At 49.7% G+C, this 12,123-nt stretch overlaps 1 protein-coding gene across 1 annotated transcript; it reads left to right on the forward strand.

Annotated features, from left to right (window-relative positions):
- The first annotated feature begins 3,945 nt into the window (after positions 1–3,945).
- Positions 3,946–7,662, forward strand: LOC133281912 (polyadenylate-binding protein 2-B-like). The gene is made up of 7 exons (XM_061477798.1): positions 3,946–4,062; positions 4,564–4,672; positions 5,168–5,229; positions 5,710–5,816; positions 5,925–6,012; positions 6,120–6,265; positions 7,002–7,662. Exons 1-7 carry the CDS (start codon positions 3,946–3,948, stop codon positions 7,039–7,041), a joined length of 669 nt encoding a protein of 222 aa, XP_061333782.1. The 3' UTR covers positions 7,042–7,662.
- Positions 7,663–12,123: the final 4,461 nt, after the last annotated feature.

Here is a 12,123-nt window from a genome sequence, read left to right on the forward strand (position 1 = left end):
TGACAGCATCACTGAATCAAATCCCTTATGGGCTGTTGATAGCACACTGGACCCAAAACCATTTCCACAAGACACCCCTGCATCTTGTAGGACCCAAACCACAAGATGCCCCCTGCTTAGTTATAACAGTCTGTCACTGATACCAAAATCTCAAGACCAAAATCCTTAATGTAACAAGCCACAAAATAAATCAAATGCCAACAAGATCCAAAACCATTTCCACAAGAACCCCCTACATCTTGTAGGACCCAAAACCACAAGATGCCCTCTGCTTCTTGTGGGTATATACCAGTAAAATCCAAAACCTTTTCTACAAGATGCCCACTGCGTCTTGCAGGACCCAAACCACAAGATGCCCCCACAAGATACTCCCATTAGCATTCCTGCTCAGGGTTCCCTGGATGGGAACGGTGTGAGCCCAGCTGAGTGAAGTTCTATGTTGAAATTTGTTTTCTTATGTAATTATCATACTAATCTTTTGTGATCCTTGGCTAGGATTCCTCTAATCCAGATGTGACTCACTCCTAAAGCAGCTTTTCACAGATCAGGGGGCATTGCCAGGCTAAAAACCCTACTGATCCCCCCACCTCTTAAAATCTCAAGACATTTTTAAAGCTTGGGGCTTTAACTCTTAATGTTGTACTCCTGAGCTCAGTGCTGCCAAGATTGGCCTTTATCCAAATTACAGCTTAATCTTAGATTAAAAATAAACCTGACTTCTTCTAGGGCTTTAAATATTCCATTTAGTAGCTTTGTAAATTCTTGAGACATATTTCTTAACAGAAATTACTTTGGGGTGTTTGGATTCTCTTGTGGAAGAGGAAATGCTGAACTCCCATCTCTGAAAGTGAAAAGAGTGATTTTTACAGGAAAATGTTCTGGAATAGCAGTGTACAGCTGTACCTTGTTTAGATGGTAGGAGAGGCTTCAACACTTTCATCTCCCATTATCTGAGAGGTTGTTGTTGTTGTTTAAAATGTATTGAAGTTCTGTTTGAGAAGGTATTGTAAATGTTACTTATAAAATAAATTATCCTGCTGTGTGAACCTCATCTGCAGTGAGACTGTACTGGCTGGGAGCTGACTTAACACTGACCTGGCTTTCTCCAGGCTTCTAGTATCCATCCTTTGGAGCTGTGCAGCTATTTAACTATTATTTTTAGCCTATGTTTTATGTGTTTTTAACTGATTAGGTCCTTGAAGCACAGACTGCTGCCTGTGGGACAGGAAAGACTTGGAGTAGAGGTGTGTGAAAATCACCGAGTAGCTGCTCAGTGCCTATGCCTGCCTGTGTTACCTCTACTTGGACATGCTGTAGCTGCACAGCCTTGTGTAGTGAGTGTACTGCATAAGCAATTAAGAAGCTGGGATGCTTTTCTAGCCTAGTTTGTACTTTTTTTCCCTATATAAATACCTGGTATTGATTTGGAAGTCTTCAATTGGAACAGCAGGGAGCTGCAAGGATAGGAGATGCTAATAGAGATGAGTTTGGGATGAGACAGGCATTTGTGCAATCCTGTCTTAATCTCTTGGTGTGGATTTATCCCAACTGTGCTATCTGTGCTCCCTGACCTGGGCTAGAAATAGCTGTTAAGTGTACCTGGCCTGTCTGAATGAGGTGTAAAGTGATATCAGCAAATACTGTGTTTGCCACCCAGAAGAACCTTTAGCTCCGATGTTGGCTGCAACCCAGCAGGCCTGGAGCGGTGGGGACACATGCCATGCCAGACCTTGATGTGAGGGATGGCCTCCCCTGTTACCAGAGAGCCATACAGCAGAAAAAAGGGGCAGGCCCAGCAGCCTGTAGTCGGCATATACTGGAGATATGATCTAGCCCAAATCCCCTGCTCAAGTAGAGTCATCCAAAACATATATAAAACAAAAAGGGGGAGATGTGGAGACAGTGTTCTCACAGGAGAATGGATAATTGATACATAAATTCTGAATAATCCTGAAAGATACAGCAAGGCCATGAGAGGCCCAAGGAAGCTTAAACAAGCAAGATAAGAAGAAGCTGTATTTCACGGAGTTAATGAGAACTGTGGACTGTTGGCAAGCTTTCGAGGTCAAGTTCCCACACCTGTGCTTAACCAGTTATATGCTAGTTGCAAAGGGTCTTCAAGACATGTATCCAATCATAATATGCCAAATCACTGTAAGTGCACGTAAGAAATAGTATTTAAGGGGTTAAGGCTTTGTAATAAACGGCTTTTTGTCTGATCATATTGATCTCTGACTGAGTCCATATATATTCTGCGGCATCCTCCTTCAGGGCCCACTGGGGTCCCCTCTTCTCCTCAGAGTACTCCTCTTGATCCTGGTGTGTTTGAGGTTGGGGACAAGATGCCACCTTGTTTCTAGGTACCAGACACTGCACTGGTGCTGTGGTGGCAACCCCGGGGGTTCCTCTGATGTCACTGAATGCCATAGCCCCGGGAGGGAGGTATCGTGCTGCCATCCCCCCTCACTCCCAGCTTCCCTGGTCCCATGCCCTGCTTGGGATCCTCGTGTTACCCTGCCAACCCTGGGGACAGGGACACTGGGGCACAGAGGATCCCAGGGGGCTGGAAACCAGAGCCCCCTGCCAGGCACCCTGCCCTATTGTATGGGTTTTGGGGGCTTTGGGGGCCAGCCCAGAGAGATTATGTGGTAGGACTTCCTTTTGGCATGTTGTCCCCCCCTTGCTGTTTCCTGCTTTCTCTAAGTGTACTCTATGTTTGACCTGTGAAAAATGTAAACTTTATGATGCAGGTTATGGCTGTTAACTCTGTATCTGTGTAATAAAGACAATTTAATATCAACCAGAGCCTGGACTTGTGGTGGGTGCCCCACTCACCCAGCAGCACTCTGGGCCCCTAACCCTGGAGGGGTTCATTGTAGCCATGGGGTAAACACTTCCCCATGTCTAGCCATAAGGAGGGGTGTCCATGGCGGGGGGCATTGAGGTTTGTCCCCAGGGAACCCAAAGGGATGTTCCCTTCCTGCTGCAGATGCTGCACTCTACTGGGGTGCCCTGCTGCTCACACTGTGCACAGGAGCTCGCTGTGGTCCCCAGCACCGCCAGCGGGGTGGGTGGACAAGGAGGGCTGGGGGGGGGGGGGGGGGAAGACCCACCACCTGGCCGCTCGTACATGTCTGCTGCCACACCCAGGACTCGAACCCGAGGCTCCAGGGTCACGGCTGGGCAGGGCCCCCTGCCGGCGCGCCCTGCCCTGATTGGCTCCTGATGTGTGAAAGCAGCACTGCGCAGGAAATTTGTATGTGACGCTGTTCCGTGGAGGTAGTGCGGGATGTTCGTGGTCCGGGGGGGGAGGGGTGTGCACGGCATGACACACGTCCGGAACGGGTCTTAGCTCTGTGGTAAGGACTGAGGCTCTGGAGGCTGGAGCAGAGGGTCAGCTCGCTGCTCACAGGTAGTGATCTCACCACTGTGAGATCAAACCAGGAGCCCCAAGCTGGAAGGGTATGGGTTTACCTTTGTTTAGGTGAGGTAGGGCTCACTCTGTATGGCCTGGGAGCGCTATGGTGGGTCAGGTCCTGTCTCTCCTTCCATTTTAAATCCGGCTTGTGCCTGTTTTTCCTTTTTCACCCACAGGAAGATGCTTCCTGTTCCACTCTGCAGCCCTCCTAAGTTGGGAAATGCCTCAGTATGAACACAAGACCTTTCAGTAGGTCACCAACTTCAGGAGTGAGGACTCCTGCAATTCTGGGGTCTTGCTGCAAGCCTGCCTGCAGCACTGAGAGCAAGCTGCTTTGGTGGCACCTGTTCATCCTTCTGCTGGAAGCACCTTTAAAGCCCTTGTCTGTCTGGCGTTCTGCTTTAGTTCTACGTTAAATGGCTGGGATTTTTTTTCTCTTAAATGGCTTTTTGCCTTTCTTCCTGCCCAGTCCTCTCTTCCTGGACACTTCAGGGATCTGGTTGTAGGACCTGCCGTCCCTGGCAGCAATGGAGGCATCCTGGGATGTGGCAGAGATGGCAGCTCTGTGGAAGACTGTAGATGATGACTTGGACTTGAGCCACCTGGAGGGGGACAGTGTGGAGGAGCTGGTTGTGCAGAACCCAGTGAGTGTGGAATCAGTTTTCCTTGTTTCTCTAAGGAAATGGGAAGCTTTCTACACCTCTGTTCAAGTGCTTCTAAAAATTAAAAATCTTGGGCCCTGATGTTAAAATCCCTGAGCTGAGAAGTTGGAACCTGAATTGTCACTCTCCTGCTGCTTAGCTTTCACTACTGAGGTGTTTTTCTGGCTGAGCAAGAGTACCTGGCTCCTGTTCATCACCAGCTTAAATCTCTGGTTCCCTCTGGCATCTCTGCCCATACTGCTTCAAAAGTATGGGAAAGGAAGTATTATCTGTTTTTTTTCTCCCTAGTGGAGCTGGGAGCTGAACTCCCCTTTTGTGGGACAGGCTGTTGTCCTCAGGCTACCCTTGTCCCCCGCCTGGGAGGGAACTGTGGGTGGAGGTGCATGTTGTGCAGCACTGCAACGTCCCAGCCCAGATTGGGCGGTGGGATCAGGGTGTCCCTGCTCAGTGTACTGCTCATGCAAGTCTTGGTTGGGGTTTCAGGAGCTGGAGGCCATCAACACCAGAGTGCAAGAGATGGAGAAAGAGGATGAGCGGATAAAGGAGCTGCAGCTGGAAGCTGAGAAACGCTTTATTGTGAACCTGGAGGGAGGTATGGGCTGTCCCTGGGTGCTGCTGTCCCCTCAGGGCCAACACTAGAGCACAGGGTGGTAACTGGAGCCAGAGCATGTGGCTCTGCCTCTCCAGGCAGCCTGAGGCTGGACATGTAAGGTGGATGAGGGATGGGGTCCCGGGTGTGACATGGTGCTATCCACTCTTAGCTCCTACCTGTGCAGACCAAGATGCAGTAAATTAATTACATTTAATTCAGTTACTTAATTGAGTTTAGTATCAACTGCCCCAGTAGAGCAGTTACCCTGTGGTTTGGGGGCTTTCTGAAGAGAAAGGGGGCAAGGGGATGGAGGAGGAGGAGGAGGCAGAGACAGCCGTGTGGGTATTTGGGTATGCCTGGACGTGACAGGGACTCAAGGAGCTTTATAGTGTATCAGCTCAGTGGTGGTTGTGCTGGTAGAAGACTTCCACAGACACCCCTCTGCCAAAGGGCTCCCATAACTCCAGCATGGCAAAGCAGCCCTTGTCTCTGCAGGTCTCTTCCCAAAGACAACCAAGAAGATGGAGGTTGACCAGCGATCCATCTATGTGGGCAATGTAAGTGGGAGACCCTGGAGCAGAGCCCATCTCCCTACTCCTGGTCCAGCTGGATGTATGTCTGAGAACCTTCTCACCGGGGGCCTTTCCACCCCCCACTGAAGGCTGGCTGGTCCCATCCCAAATGCTTCTCCTCTGCCCAGCCCAGACTGGGAATGTGGCTCAGCATCTGCCTATGATTTTCAACTACTTGCAGATAATCTGTTGCAAGTGTCAGCTCCCCAAACTACGCTGCTGGAAGCTGCTGGTTTTGTGGCGTTTCTTGTTCCCTCAAAGCCAGGGGAGCTGTCTCTTGGATTTGGGCTTCTAGGCTGGAAAATTCATCTGGGTCTGCTGCACCTCAAGAGGTGGTGAAGCTATGGTGGAATGGTGTGAGAGGGGTCAGCTGGGCCCTTTGTCTCTCGTGACGTTGTGTGATTGCAGACCCACAAGCTGGGGGGCTGGCTGGTAGCACTGGAGGGCTTGGGACTGTCGTTGCAGGTAGATTATGGGGGCACGGCAGAAGAGCTGGAGTCTCACTTCCACAGCTGCGGGGAGATCAACCGAGTGACCATCCTCTGTGACAAGTTCTCAGGGCATCCCAAAGGGTCAGTGGTGTGCTCTGGGATTGGGGTCTTGAGGATGCTGCCCTGTGCTCCCCAGCCTTTGGGAGCAGTGGGGTGCCCTGGGGCTCTATTCAACCCATCCCCTTGTAGGTATGCCTACATTGAATTTGAAGAGAAGAGCTCTGTGAAGACTGCGTTGGAGCTGGATAAGAGTGTGTTCAGAGGCCGTGTCATTAAGGTAAGAGCTGGATGAAGCCCTGGGGTGCTGCATCTATCTCTCCCAGCTCTGTTTGAATGGAGCTGTGCCAAAACTTGGTGCTGGCTGAGCCACCCTTTGCCTTCTAGGTGCTGCCCAAGAGGACCAATGTGCCGGGCATCAGCACCACTGACCGTGGGGGCTACCAGGGCTGCTTCCAAGCCCGGGGAGGCCTGGCCCAGCAGGGAGGCTACTACGGAGGGCAGCACCCGAGGGTGCGAGGGAGGACATACAGGTGAGCGGCTGGGTAGGGGGTTTCTTATGTATTTGGGTCAAGACCCCTATGTCCCCAGGATGGAGATAGCTGCCCCTTGCTCTGGCCATGCTCTGGCTTTGCACCTTCCATCTGGCATGGGTGAGAGGATGGAGAAGGGCTTCAGCAGGAGTGTCCTCCTGGAGATCTGTGCTAGAAATGTCACCTGCCCATCACGTGCTGTTTGCATCACCCCAGTGCCTGTGGGTTTGGCAGGATCCTGGTGGCTGGTCTGGCTGGGACATGAGCACCTCAGGAGACCTGTGGGCACCTGGAATGGGGGGGGGAAGGGCTGAAGCGAGCCCACAGTGATGGCACAGCAGATCCCATCCATGCTGCTGTCCTGGCATCCGTCATCCCCAGTGCAGGCCTGGAGCTATTCTCTGGCACACCTCCTGTTGCTCATACATCTGTGAGCTCGCTGTGGATTAGCTTTACTGATGCCCCAGCACCTTTGGCGCTGTGGTAGGAAGCAGAGAAGAGCTTTGGAGGTGAAAGAAGCACCTGGAGACCTGCAGGGATTTGTGTGGCCATCACACTCGCAGCCTGGCCAGTCTGAGCTGTGCCTGGCTTTGGGGGTTCAGTCTAGGTTAGCTGGGGCAGAAGGGTGAATCCAGCTCTTGGAGGGGTGAAGGAGCCGAGTAGCTGTGCTTTTTGGCACAGCTCACAGCTGAGCAATGCTGCAGTGCTTCAGGATGCTGGTTTTGTTGTTCTTTAGGGGTCGGGCAAGGCTGCTGCCTTGGTATTTTCCATGCTAGAAAGGATTGGACTACCCTGGTGATGCCGACAGAACTGAAATGAAGAGATGGGATTGCAGAGATCTCACAATATGCCTACTCAAGTAAAAAAGATTAATTTAAAGAAGGCCATCTGCCTGGCTGTGAGGATTACTGGGGAGGCAGCCATGTGCTGTGCTGCAGGAGGGAAGACTGGATCCCCTCCATCTGCACATCCTGCAGGTGTCCCAGAGGAGCTCACCTTAGCTTTGCTTAGGAGATTGCATTTTCATCAAGAACAGTCTTATTCTAGAGAACACTGTCCTCAGGAGGGAGGAGCTCTCCCAAACCATTAAGGCTCATTCTCATCCCATAGAAAAGGGCTGCACTGGAGGGTTTAGTTTGCTTTCTAGGTGTCCAAATGTCTTCCACCCCACTGTGAGGATGGACCTGCCCTGCTTGACCTGTGAAGCTCCCTCAGCTTTGCCAGTTTTCTATGGAAGCTGGATGCTGCTTTCTCTTGCTCATAAGAAGGTCCTAAAGGCCTTTCTAAAGACTCTTTTCTTCTTCAGATCAGTGGAGAAAGTCTTGGGTTGCAGCTCTAGATCTGACTGCTGGGGAGCTTTTCCTTCATCAGCCTCATGGATTTCTGACCTTCCTCTTGGGAAGAGGATGGAGCCAATTGCGTGGTTTGGGTCTGTTTTTTAGCTTGTTTTTTGTGGGTGTATACCAAACGGACGCTACCACCCGGGTATACGCCTTTACCTATGAGATTTCCTATCTCGATTTATGGAAGGCTTCCAAACCTTGCGTACGCTTACCAAACCAACCCAATTACCAATTTAGTCTTTATGCAAGATGCCCCCTGTACCTTACAGACTATACAAAAGAAAAGAATACCTTTTTATTAGATGGTCCTTGTCTGTTCCGGCGGTGATCCGAATGAGTTGAGGGGTCCCACCGGGAAAAATTCCTAAGTGCCCTAGGGAGCCCTGTCCTCAGCGGGTCCTGCAGCAGAGCAGAGAGGGTCCCATCAGGGTCGCCAAATTGATTTGTGGAAAACTCCAGGAACAAACTCGCCAACAAAGTTTTCAAGAGGACAAGCAGGTATTCTTTATTGCGGCACCGGGAGACACGGGGGATAGCTCCTCCTAACGTGTGTCCCCCAATTGCCACACAAGCCGTCCTTTTATAGCCACTGGGCATACATACGTATTCATGAGGCTACGTGTGGATTACATCATTTTCCAGAGAGTTCCTCGCATGCGTACAGAATCGTGGTGGTGGTCTCTGAGGGTCGTTTACTTCCTCCAACAATCTTCATCACTTCTGGCAGCCTTTGAAGCATGTGCAGTAGATGCTTATACCAGTTTAATTGGTTCGTTAGCACCAGAGACGTAATACTCCTCCTATCCTCCCACTTATCAGTTAGTTTAACTGTAGCCCATCCTGGACACCTGCAGTTCCCAGATACTCCTTACCCTGTGTCCTGTTCTAGAATGTTTTTCTTAAACTGTATCAACTATAACATTTATCTTATGACAATTCTCAGTATGATCTCTAGCTGTACTCTGCTTTTTCTTCTGTGTATCACGCACCTCAGTAATTTTCCATTGCTACTGTTACAAAGCCATCAAACTTAACATTACTTAAAACTAATTTGAGAGGTTTCTATATTCCATTTTGTGATTTTGTGCCCCCTTGTCTCACTGTCCAGCCTCAGGGAAAATCTTTTGGTCCTCCTATATCGTCATCTAACCCTAGACCAGACCCAAACCCAAACCTGCTTAACTTTCAAGGTCAGACGAAATGGGCCGTTCTCAGGATGGTATGTCCGTGGTTAAAACACACTCTGTATATGTGCCAACATGGTGATCCCCATCACAATCAGCAGGTGGGTCTCAAGGGTACCCAAAGGCCATTCAAAACCTTCAGAACTCTCAAATGATGCTGTGAATAGTCTGGTGGGGGAGCGGGGGGCGTAAGGGAATGTCTCCTTCATAGGCTGACAACCTGAGAAGGGAAAAAAAAGGTGTAATTGCTGAAATATTCCATTATATGCCTTCAAAAGTATAGACGTGTTGACCACACTGGGAGCGCAAGCCAGCCTACTTTCATGATCAGTGAGTCTATTGTATTACAAGTCATTACCATGAAGTACAGGGAAACAAGAACCTTAGGCCAGGCCCCCCTGCTGATAAGCACTAAACCAGCAAATACTGGCTCTAACTAAGGTGCGACATGCTGAAACTGTGAGATCAAGTGCAAGAACTCTGAGAACCAATAAATCAGCATTGTGACGAGTGACTATTAATCCAAAACAATGAATGCTTATCACAAATACGATTAGAGACACTCTGCTCACATCTGTTGTTATCTCAACCCTTCGTGCCCCATGTTGGGCGCCACAAAGAACTGTTGTGGTTTAAGCCCAGCCGCTATCTCAGAACCATGCAGCCACTTGCTCAATCCCCCCCTCCTTCCTCCCCCCTCTCCCAGAGGGATGGGGAAGAGAATTGAAAGAATGTATCTCCCATGGGTTGAGATAAGAGCCGTCCAGTAACTACAGCATAACACAAACCACTACTACTGCTACCACCAGTAATATTAATGATAAGGGAAATAACAAGGGAAGAGAATACAACCACTCACCACCTACCGACCGATGCCCCGCCCGACCCGAGCTGTGATCTAACCCTTCCGGGTAACTGCCCCCAGTATATATACTGGGCATGACGTTCTGTGGTATGGAATACTTCTTTGGCTTGTTTGGGTCAGATGTCCTGTCTCTGCTTCCTCCCGGCTTCCCCTCCTCCCTGGCAGAACATGAGACTCAGAAAGTCCTTGGTCAGAGTAAACATTACTTAGCAACATCTAAAAACATCGGTGTGTTATCAGCGTTGTTCCCAGTCTGAAAGTCAAGCACAGCACTGCACCAGCTAGTAAGAAGGAGAAAAATGACTGCTACTGCTGAACCCAGGACACATCTGAAGCTTTAGAGCCAGGCACCCAACTAGCATGTGGGATGGGATGTATAGGTTACAACAATAAGGAGCGCTTTAATTATGTTAAAACAATAAGGAACGCTTTTCTCGTGGTTTAAACCCAGTCAGGTAACTTGTTCACTCACTCTGGGGTTTGCTGGGGTTTGCTTCCTGCAGCATCTTCCCGTGGGCAGTGGGGCAAGCTCAGGGTGCTCAGCCAACGCTGCCAACCTCCCTCAGTGTGACATCAGGGTCATCTCCTGGTTCAGGGCCACCTCCACGCATGTGGGATGCTGGCCGGGGGACAGGGTGATGTACCCTGCAACAGCGTGGTGCGATGCTCACTAGGCCCTGGCCTTTCCCATCCATCCTGGCCATCACAGGATGGGGAGAGTGGTAAGAACTGGCCTGTTCCCATCATTTGACACCACTGCTCCCTGCCAGCAGCATATTTCCCTGCTGAAGTCAGAGCTTCCCAGCAAAACACCCGGTTCCTGCCAAGCACCATTCCACAAACATTTCCTATTTGGGATGTATGAGCCCACTGCATGCTGCATCCTCAGCCATGATGCTGTCCCCAGGGTGGCATGGGCTGAATGCACATGCATGTGCATGGCCAGCAGCATGGGTGAATGCACACGTGTGCATAGCTGGCGGTGTGGTTGAATGCACATGTGTGTGCATAGCTGGAGGAGCCCCAGTGAAGGTTGGAGCATTGTATCCTCAATTGTATTGAGAATACAATTGCTCACCGCCCACCGACCAATACCCAGCCCGACCCAAGCAGAGATCTGGGCCTTCCGGATAACTCCCCCCAGTTTCTATACTGGGCATGACGTGCTGTGGTATGGAATACCCCTTTGGCTAGTTTGGGTCATGTGTCCTGTCTCTGCTTCCTCTCGGCTACCTGTGCCCCTCCTCCCTGGCAGAGCATGAGACTGAAGAAGTCCTTGATCAGAGTAAGCATTACTTAGCAACAACTAAAACCATCGGTGTTATCAGCGTTGTTCCCAGGTTGAAAGTCAAAAACACAGCACTGCACCAGTGTCCTGGGTTCAGCAGTAGCAGCCATTTTTTCTCCTTCTTATTAGCTGGTGCAGCGCTGTGTTTTTGACTTTCAGCACGGGAACAGCGCTGATAACACTGATGTTTTTAGTTACTGCTCAAATGTTTAGTCTGACCAAGAACTTTGTGAGTCTCATGCTCTGCCAGGGAGGAGGGGAAGCCGGGAGGAAGCAAAGAGAGGACACCTGACCCAAGCTAGCCAAAGAGGTATTCCATACCACAGCATGTCATGCCCGGGATGTAACTGGGAGTTACCTGTGTTATAAAAATTTAGCCTTGGCCGTGATCTGATTTAATTATTTTATTACAATTGATTAATATCAAGAGGCAATAAGCAAGCAGCGCTGGGTGCGTGGGGAGTCTCCGCTCTGCCAACAACGCACACCGGGGTTTTTGGGGTCCAGTCTCTTATACTTCTCGGTCCAGGGTTTCAGTTCCTGGGTTTGAGTTTCAGCCAATCCTGTTGTCTTCTTTGTCCGAAACGCGATGTGGCTCCTTTTCATTTGTTTCTGTCCTGTTGCTGGGGTCTTCTCTCCAGGTGAAGAAACATACTGAAACTTCTCGGCAATACATTAACAGGAAAATGTCTATCACAAGCTTAACCACGATCTTAGACCCGTATATTTCATTCCTTGTATGGTTACTTGTTTAGTGCATAGGTTTCACCACATCCCGTAACAGGATGTGTCTCCTTGGTTACCTATCCCCCCTTAAAGCATTCAAGCAGCTAAACAAAGCTAAAAGCGTTCCTTATTGTTTTAACAGTCTAAATGATTAAAGAGGGGACTAAGTTATTCCCTCGTTTCTTCTTCTTTCTCATCATCGCTTTGACAGAAATATCCATCATAGTCATGAGCATTATTACACATCTCACACATGGTATAATGATCACAGGGGGACATAGTACAATAGTGACCAGCACTCCCAAGTTCCTGACACGAATCGTTCTGGCATTTCTTACAATTCCCCCATTTGTTTTTTTGGAAGTCATTGATTCGTGTCCTGGCTTCTAATTTCATAATGGCTTTTCGAGCTGCAGATAATATTGGAGTCTCCCTTGTTTTGAACACCATCA

Source organism: Pezoporus flaviventris, unplaced genomic scaffold (assembly GCF_033815535.1).
Source record: "Pezoporus flaviventris isolate CSIRO_AGI_PZ_B2104156 unplaced genomic scaffold, CSIRO_AGI_Pfla_v1 ptg000109l, whole genome shotgun sequence".
NCBI lineage: Eukaryota > Metazoa > Chordata > Aves > Psittaciformes > Psittacidae > Pezoporus > Pezoporus flaviventris.

Bases quoted from the DNA above. Each gene is read 5' to 3' on its own strand.
- LOC133281912 (XM_061477798.1), top strand. From the start codon at position 3,946: ATGGAGGCATCCTGGGATGTGGCAGAGATGGCAGCTCTGTGGAAGACT. The intron at 4,063-4,563 runs GTGAGTGTGGAA...TTGGGGTTTCAG, and splicing joins AGCTGGTTGTGCAGAACCCA to GAGCTGGAGGCCATCAACAC. The intron at 6,013-6,119 runs GTAAGAGCTGGA...TTTGCCTTCTAG, and splicing joins TCAGAGGCCGTGTCATTAAG to GTGCTGCCCAAGAGGACCAA.